This window comes from Dipodomys ordii, unplaced genomic scaffold (assembly GCF_000151885.1).
Source record: "Dipodomys ordii isolate 6190 unplaced genomic scaffold, Dord_2.0 Scaffold128, whole genome shotgun sequence".
NCBI lineage: Eukaryota > Metazoa > Chordata > Mammalia > Rodentia > Heteromyidae > Dipodomys > Dipodomys ordii.
Genome location: NW_012267344.1, coordinates 1,706,256 through 1,714,899, shown reverse-complemented (window position 1 = coordinate 1,714,899; position 8,644 = coordinate 1,706,256). Strand labels below are relative to the sequence as shown.

Sequence of the window (8,644 nt, the reverse complement as noted above, 5' to 3'; positions counted from 1 at the left end):
GATGGGCGGGGCCTGCGGGGCGGGGCGGGGCCTGCGCGACGGCGAGAGCTGCCTGGACTCGGTGATGTGCTACGACCGCCGGTGCGTGTGGGCGGGGCCTGCGGGAGGGCGGGACCTGCGGGGACGGGGCGGGGCCTGCGGACTCTGCTGTGCTACAACTGCTGGCGCGTGTGGGCGGGGCCTGCGGGAGGGCGGGGCCTGAGAGAGGCGGGGCCTGCAGACTCTGCTGTCCTACAACTGCTGGCGCGTGTGGGCGTGGCCAGGGCCGGGTCTGGGGGCGGGGCCTGGGCCTGCAGGGCCTGGACGGGTGAAATGACCGCCGTGCGCATGGGCGTGGCCTGCGGGGCGTGGTCTGGCCTAGGCTCGGAGCCTGATAGGGGCGTGGCCGGCTGGTGGGCGGGGCCCGCCGAGGGGCGGCCGGGGCGCGCTGGAAGCCGGAGGTTCGGGGCGGGGTGCTCTGCGGGATGTGCGGGATGCACCCGAGTTGCGGCTGGCGACCCTCAGAGGCCTGGTGGGCACCCCCAGCCAGTCCTCCCCCCATTTCCCCTCCCTCCCCCTCATCATCCAGGTCGTTCAAATGGGGCGAGTCGGACCCGCTGCCCTACGCCGTGTACGGCCACGCCGTGCTCTCGCACCTGGACCTCGTCTACGTCATCGGCGGCAAGGGCGGGGACAGGTGAGGCCCCGCCCCCTCCCCCGGCGGGGGGGGACAGGCCAGGCCGGGGGGGGCGGGGCAGGCCCGGGATGGGGGGGGACAGGCCAGGCCCGGGATGGGGGGGACAGGCCAGGCCCGGGGGGGGACAGGCCAGGCCCGGGGGGGGACAGGCCAGGCCCGGGGGGCGGGACAGGCCAGGATGGGGAGCAGGGGTTCCACCCCAGCCCCCTCCACGCCCCGCCTCCCCCTCCCCACCCCCCAGGAAGTGCCTCAGCAGGATGTGCGTCTACGACCCGAAGCGGTTCGAGTGGAAGGAGCTGGCCCCCATGCGCACCCCCCGTTCGCTCTTCGGGGCCACCGTCCACGACGGCCGCATCTTCGTGGCCGCGGGGGTCACCGACACGGGGCTGACCGGCTCGGCCGAGGTGTACAGCATCGCCGACAACAAGTAGGGAGCTGCCCCCCCCCAGGCGACCAGAAGGGAGCAGAGGGCGTCTCCGGCAAGAGGGGTGCCTGTGTGTGTGTGTTGGGGTGCCGGGGCCTCCGGCTCCCACGTGGCCGTCCCCCCACCCCAAGGCTGATTACACTGGAGCCACACAACTTCTAGTCTTTGGGGGTTTTTTGGCCTGGCCTCAAACCCTGATCCTCAGACCTCGGCCTCCTGCGTAGCTGGGGGGCCAGGCAGGAGCCACGGCCCGGCTAGGATGCAGATTCTGGGCTGGGAAGGTGGCTCAGTGGTAGAGCGCTTGCCTTGCATGCCTGAGGCCCTGGGTTCGATTCCTCAGCACCACAGACACAGAAAAAAGCCAGAAGTGGTGCTGTGGCTCAAGTGGTAGAGTGCCCAACCTTGAGCCAAAGAAGCTCAGGGACAGCGCCCAGGCCCTGAGTTCAAACCCCAGGACTGGCCAAAACAAATAAATAAAATCAGCAAAAAGAAGGTAGCCCCAGGTAACGGAGACCTGGTATTCAGACCTCAAAGGGGGTGCAAATGAATTTGTGGAAGGCCCCCAGGCTCCCTGCTTCCTCTCTCGCCCCCTCAGATGGTCCCCCTTCGAGGCCTTTCCCCAGGAACGCAGCTCGCTCAGCCTGGTCAGCCTGACTGGGACGCTCTACGCCATCGGTGGCTTTGCCACTCTGGAGACTGAGTCTGGGGAGCTGGTCCCTACAGAGCTCAGTGACATCTGGAGGTAAGCCCAGCCCCCAGGGGGTGTCACGGGGCTTGGGGGGGACATCCCAAGCTAGATGGATGGCCCACAGCACCATCTAGGTAAAAGCCACCCCGCTTTCCAGGAGTGCTAGGGGAAGGGACCACAAAGACCTCCCTTAATCCCAGCTTCTCACTAGTCTGCGAGGGACAAGTCCGGGTTTGCAAGACCCCACCCCGTGTCTTCCCCCCATCTTCTGATGAGGGTCAGTGGGTAGGACACCCTGCTTCTGAGAGACTCTGCTTCCCACAGCTGATTCTTGGGGAGCAAAGAGTAGGGGGAAGAAGTTTCAGACACCTGGCAGCCTCCAGGGCAGAGTGGGGTACAGGGGGGCTTTTTTTTTCCGTGTCGTTGTTGGTTCTGGGGTTTGAACTCACAGCCTAGGCGCTGTCCCTGAGCAATTTGTGTTCCAGGCTGGCATTCTATCACTTTGAGCCATATATATATGGCACTAGTTCTGGTTTTCTGGTGGTTCAGTGGAGATCAGAGTCTCACAGGGACTTTTCCTGCTCTAGGCTGGCTTTGAACCGCGATCCTCCGGATCTTAGCCTCCTGAGGAGCTGAGGTGACAGGCGTGAGCCACCGGCACCCGGCTCAGGGGGGCTTTTTGGAAACCGAGTGGTGGGATCCTTCCCAGAATGTGAGGAGGAGTGGGGGTGGGCTTTCTTGGACCCCCTTTCTGGCAGCATGGGAATTGTCTAAGACTGATCCAGCCAGCTGGGCACACAGCCTGTCATGGGAAGCAACTCAGGAGGCTGAGATCTGGAGGATCGCGGCTCGAGGCCAGCCCAGGGAGGAATGACCATGAGACTCTCATCTCTAATGAAGCCACCCCAAAAAAGAGATGGGGTGGAGATGTAAGAAGGCAGTCTGGCCCCGGCTCCAGGGCTCACTCCTCCCAGTGGATCAGCTGACCAACGTCTCTCCCCCCCCCCGGCCTCTGTCCCCCCAGATATAACGAGGAAGAGAAGAAGTGGGAAGGGGTGCTGCGGGAAATCCCATATGCGGCCGGGGCCACCTTCCTGCCCGTGAGGCTTAACATCCTTCGCCTGACCAAGATGTGACCAGCTTGTCTACCCTGCGTGACCTGCACAGGCCCTGACTGCAGGGGGCGCTCTAAGGAGGATTGCTGAGAGAGACCAAGAACTCATGGAGACTTTCTTGTGTAGTCAGCCACGTTTCTGCCGAAAGCAGAGATCAATCAGCAAGAACGACAGAAACAATGGCTCAGTGGTAGAGTGTTTGCCTAGCATGCATGCAGCCCTGGGTTCGATTCCTCAGTCCCACATACTCAGAAAAAGCCACAAGTGGCGCTGTGGCTCAAGTGGTAGAGCACCAGCCTTGAACCAAAGAAGCTCAGGGACAGCGCCCAGGCCCTGAGTCCAAGCCCCAGGACTGGCAAATAACAACAACAACAACAACAAAATCAAGGCTCTAGCTGGGCACCAGTGGCTCACGCCTGTCATCCTAGCTCCTCTGGAAGCTGAGATCTGAGGATGGCGGTTCGAAGCCAGCCCCGGGCAGGAAATTCCAAGAGACTCCATGGAAGTGGAGCTGTGGCTCAAATGGTAAGAGTGCTCAGGGGACAGCGCCCAGGCCTTGAGTTGAAGTCCCAGGGCTGGCCCAGACAAAAGTAAATAAAAGTAAATAAGTACAAGCAAACCACTAACTCCAGATCTGGAGTCCAGTAGGCCAAGTGGCCATTCTTCCTAAGTGTCTGGAAGATTCGTTAGGTCATGATCTCTGCCTTCCTGTGCTCCCTCTTCTCTGCTCCTGTTTGGGGGGCAGGGGGGAAATGGGGGAACAACCAGGCTATGGTAGAAAAGTCTTTTTTATTCTATCACCCAGACATAGCTGAGCCGAACCAATCAATGCTTCACCTCCCATCCATCTCCGGCTCCTCTCTGCCCCGCCCCTGCTCCTCATCCACAGCCAATCAGCGCCCTGCCATCCATCTACTCCAGCTCCTCTCTGTCCCGCCCCCGCTCTGCATCCACAACCAATCAATGCCCTCCCATGCATCTACTCCAGCTCCTCTCTGTCCCGCCCCTTACTCCTCATCCACAGCCAATCAACGCGTTGCCCTCCCATCCATCTACTCCGGCTTCTCTTTGTCCTGCCCCTGCTCCTCATCCAGTGCCAGGGTTCGCTCCCGCTCCTTCACCAGCTGGACCCCACAGTAGGTGACAAACAAAATGGCCAGTGTGGTCTGAGGGAAGCCTGTTGGGAGAGGAGCCACTGATGTCTGGAGCTCTTCGCACCTAGCGATTCATTTCTTCCCATTTCTGTGCCCCATCTACCCACCCGGGAAAGCCCTCTCTACTGGATGCCAGTGGCTCACGCCTGTCATCCTAGCTACGCAAGAGGAGGCTGAGATCTGGAGGATCGCAGTGCGAGGCCAGCCCAGGGCAGGAAAGTCTGCGAGACTCTGATCTCCCATGAGCCACCAGGAAACCCCAAGTGGCGCCATACACGTGGCTTAAATTGTGGAGCGCTCACCTTGAGCACAAAGAAGCTCAGGGATAGAATCCAGGCCCTGAGTTCAAGACCTAGGACTGGCAGAAAGTGGGCGGGAAGGATGCACACACAGTTGTTTCTTGCTGACCTGTGAGGAGCAGGCGTTGGGCCACCAGCTCGGTGAACGCCAGGCTGTTGAGGCTCACGAGGTTGTACATGATGATAGCCCAGTAGTTGATAGCTCCAAAGAGGCCTCGAACCCTGCGAGACATCTGCTCCGACAGAGAGCCCTACTTGGTCCAGGGAAATGTTTGTTGCCCAAAAGGGAGAGGGAGAGAGAAAGAAAGAGAGAGTTGGGGGGTGAGCCAGTGACCGGGGCCTTTAGAACCACCCAGGCCCTTTCTTCATTGCTAAATATGGGGAAACTGAGGCCCAGGGAGAGGTTAAAGACTTGACCAACATAGCCAGGCATGGGAGTATTGAGCTTGGATCTATGGAAGTAGAGTCAGGTTTCTTTTCTTTTTGTCAGTTGTGAGACTTGAACTCAGGGCCTGGGCGCTGTCCCTGAGCTTCTTTGTGCTCAAGGTGAGCGCTCTACCACTTGAGCCACAGCACCACTTCTGGTTTTGAGTGGTTCATTGGAAATAAGAGTCTCATGGACTTTCCTGTTCGTGGCTGGCTTCGAACCATGATCCTCAGATCTCAGCCTCCCTGAGTAGCTAGGATGACAGGAGGGAGCCACCAGTGCCCACCCAGGGGAGAAAGTTCTTGACTGGGGCCCCAGGCTGGATAATTCCAGAAAGTAATCGTGTCACCGTTTCCTGTGGGTCCCCCCCCCAATCCCTGGCTCACCTCGATGTGTGCCAGAGGTGCACACTCCGCCAGCTTCTGCACCCAGAGTTCGAAGTTGAGGCCAAAGCAGTTAAGGAAGGACCAGAGGTACACGATGTCACACGGCCCAAGCCACAGAGTGGTAACGGCGAATGTGGCCACAGAGGCCACGAGCTCTGGGACCACGGAGGTGTGATCCCCTCCAAGGTGATCGTAGACGTATCTGCAGGGGAGGGGGAGAGGAAAGATGGGAGAAGCAGGCTGGTAGAGGCCCGGGGCGCATGTGATGCATAGCTGCTGTAGCTGTGTTCCTTGACACCCCAACTTTCTGTTATCCAAGCCTCAGTACTGGGACACACACACAAAGATGGACAGACACCCCAAGGTGCAGTGGGGTGAACCAGATTTCTCTGCCTCTCAGACATTTTAATGAATGAATGAATGAATTGGCTTTGCCAGTCTTGGGACTTGAACTCAGGGCCTGGGCGCTGTCCCTGAGCTTCTTTTGCTCAAGGCTGGCGCTCTACTACTTGAGCCACAGCGCCACTTGCGGCGTTTTCTGTGGATGTGGTACTGAGGAATCGAACCCAAGGCTTTGTGCATGCTGGGCGGGCACTCTACCCCTGAGCCACCTGCCCAGCCTCCCCCGGCCTCCTCCCCCTCAGACATTTAGACTCAACAATCCTTGAGTCTCCATAAAGATCTCTCTCTCTCTCTGCTGGACACCAATGGCTCATGCCTGGAATCCTAGCTGGTGAGATCTGGAGGATCGTGGTTCAAAGCCAACCCTGGCAGGCAGGTCCGTGAGACTCTGATCTCCAGTTAACCACCCCCCAAAAGCGGGGAGCGAGTTCCAGACCCAGGACGGGCACACACACGCACGCACAAACACACGCACGCACACGCACGCACCCCTGAGCCACTCACTTGCAAAGCCAGTCGTTGATGCCCCTGTCGAAGTGCCTGTGGGGGGGAGGGCAGGGGAGGTGAGCGGAGGGCGGGTGGGGGGCCCCGCCGCCCCCCCCCGTGGGCACTCACGTCTCCCCGAAGACGTAGAGCGCCGTGATGCACTTGGGCGGCGCGGGCGGCTGCAGGTGGTCCAGCCGCGCCACGGCGCCCACCACGCCGAACAGCACGGCCGCCTTCACCCAGTCGTACAGCAGGTTCGCGTAGGCCAGGCCGGCTGCGGACGGACGGACGGACGGACGCCGGGGTCACCGCCGCCGCCGTCCGGGCCTGCGGACACGCCTCCCTCCCTCCTCCCTCCCCTTTACTCACGCCCTGTGGGGACACGCCCACTCGAAGACCACGCCCCTTCCAGCCTCCATTGAGAACCGCCCGGCATCGGCCACGCCCCCTCGGCGGCCACGCCCCTTACCTTCCATCCCCACCCGCCTCCGTTGAGAACTGCCCTGCACCGGCCACGCCCACCCCGCGGCCACGCCCCCTCCGAGGCCACGCCCCCTCCCTTCCAGCACATCCACCTCCATTAGGAATTCCCAGCACCGGGCACGCCCACTCGAAGGCCACGCCCCTCCCTTCCAGCCCCACCCACCTCAAGAAGTCCCTGCGCCCAACACACCCTCTCAAAGGCCACGCCCTTCACAGCCCCACCCACCCCCATTGAGCACTGCCAACACTGGACACGCCCACTTCAAGGCCACGCCCACTCCCTTCCACCTCCCACCCTCCTCCATTAACAACTCCCTGCGTCGGACACGCCCACTTGAAAGCCACGCCCCTCCCTTCCAGCCACACCCGCCTCCATTAACTGCCCCCGTCGGACACGCCCACTCCCAGGCCACGCCCCCTCCTTTCCAGCCACACCCGCCTCCATTAACAGCTGCCCTGCGTGGGACACGCCCACTCCCAGGCCGCGCCCCCAACTAAGACCGGCCTGGGTACAGCAGGACAGACGGTTTGGGACGGACCCGGGCACCCTGCCTCCCAGGAGCCACGCTCACGCCAAAGCCCGGGGCATTTTCCGAGGATGCACCCCGGCTGCTGGCTCCCGCCCGTCATCCCAGCTAGTCCAGAGGCGGAGGATGTGAGGATCACGGTTCGAAGCCAGCCCTGGGAGGTGTGACTCAAGTGGTGGAGCACCAGCCACAGCACACACCGAAAGAAGGAAGAAGGGAAAAGAGGAGGAGGAGGAGGAGGAGAGGGAGGGAGGGAGGAAGTCAGGGCCTTTCCTCCCGGGCCCTGTGTGTTTTGGGGGTGCAGAGCTACGTCCTTCCCCCCCCCACCCCCTTGGGGCACCCACCGAGGGCGCTGTCCGGGAGGCGGCTGGCAAACTTGAGGTCACTAGGGATGGTGAGGATGTAGAAGAAGTGGAAGAAGATGTCCACCGCTAGAATGGCCACCACGCTGACCCCCGCCTGGGCCCGGATCCGCCACAGCTCACCCTCGGCCCTTGTTGGCTCCACCTGGCTCACCTGCGGGGGGAAGGGGGTGTTCCGAGGCTCTGAGAGCCCCTAGCCAGGGCTCCCAGGGCGACATGTCAGCCTAGGTACTCAGGAGGCTGAGATCCGGAGGATCGTGGTTCAAAACGAGCACAAAAATCTATGAGACTTTTTTTTTACGTCTCCAATGAAGCCAGCCCAAAGCTGGCCATGGAGGTGTGGTCCAAATGGTAGAGCACCATCAAGGCCTCGGTGCATGGAGGGGGGAGGGGGTCTGGGCTCACCTGCTCGTGGAAGCGGTCGAAGGTCATGACCGGCCCGAAGAAGAAGAAGGGCAGGTAGAAGTTGTACTTGAGGAGGTCGGCGAGGGAGTAGCGGCGGTCGGGGTGGGCGCAGGCCTCCAGCGCGAAGCTGGTGCAGCGCAGCACCGTGAAGCCGCTGCCCCCGTGGAACAGGACGTCTTGAAGATCAAAAGTGCCCGTGACGAACCCACTCTGGAGGGCGGGGAGGACGGGACACTGGCTCACCAGGGGGGACCCCCTGGCTTCCCACAGGGCCACCCGGATGGAGCGAGAGACCGGCTGCACAGCCTGGCTTTGATGGGGCTTGAACTCAGGGCCTGGGCACTGTCCCTGAGCTTCTTTGGCTCAAGGCTGATGTTCTACCATGTTGAGCCACAAATGCTACTTCCTGTTTTCTGGTGGTTCATAGGAGAGAAGAGTCTCAGGGACTTTCCTGCCTGGAGCTGGCCTCGAACGGGGATCCTCCAGACCTCAGCCTCCTGAGGAACTAGGAAGACAGGCGTGAGCCACTGGTCTAAAGCAGCTCAGGGACAGTGCCCAGGCCCTGAGTTCAAGTCTCAGGACTGGCTAAGGAAAAGCAAAAAGTGAGAAGGGGCTGTTTGGAAAGAATCAAATAATTTGAGCTGGACGCTGGTGACTCATTGCCTGTCATCCCAGCTGCTCAGGAGGCTGAGATCTGGAGGATCGTGGTTCGAGGCCAGCCCCAGACAGGAAAGTCCCCGGGAGACTCTTCTCTCCCATGAACCACCAGAAAACCAGAAGTGGCGCCATATATATATATATATATGGCTC

At 61.2% G+C, this 8,644-nt stretch overlaps 2 protein-coding genes across 2 annotated transcripts in view; one reads left to right on the top strand and one right to left on the bottom strand.

Annotated features, from left to right (window-relative positions):
• Positions 1-2,924, top strand: part of Klhl40 (kelch-like family member 40) — a 5,224-nt gene extending 2,300 nt beyond the window's left edge. Inside the window, exons 2-6 of the mRNA XM_013030234.1 lie at positions 29-81; positions 569-676; positions 918-1,103; positions 1,696-1,842; positions 2,813-2,924. Of these exons, the coding sequence (XP_012885688.1) occupies positions 29-81; positions 569-676; positions 918-1,103; positions 1,696-1,842; positions 2,813-2,924 (606 nt within the window). The remainder of the gene's footprint in view (positions 1-28; positions 82-568; positions 677-917; positions 1,104-1,695; positions 1,843-2,812) is intronic.
• An 811-nt stretch (positions 2,925-3,735) lies between these two features.
• The window catches only part of Hhatl (hedgehog acyltransferase-like), a 9,736-nt gene continuing 4,827 nt past the window's right edge, over positions 3,736-8,644 (bottom strand). Inside the window, exons 5-11 of the mRNA XM_013030233.1 lie at positions 7,835-8,044; positions 7,412-7,583; positions 6,187-6,331; positions 6,076-6,111; positions 5,170-5,371; positions 4,466-4,607; positions 3,736-4,080 (exon numbers count right to left, since the gene is read on the bottom strand). Coding sequence (XP_012885687.1) covers positions 3,956-4,080; positions 4,466-4,607; positions 5,170-5,371; positions 6,076-6,111; positions 6,187-6,331; positions 7,412-7,583; positions 7,835-8,044 — 1,032 coding nt within the window. The 3' untranslated portion in view covers positions 3,736-3,955. The remainder of the gene's footprint in view (positions 4,081-4,465; positions 4,608-5,169; positions 5,372-6,075; positions 6,112-6,186; positions 6,332-7,411; positions 7,584-7,834; positions 8,045-8,644) is intronic.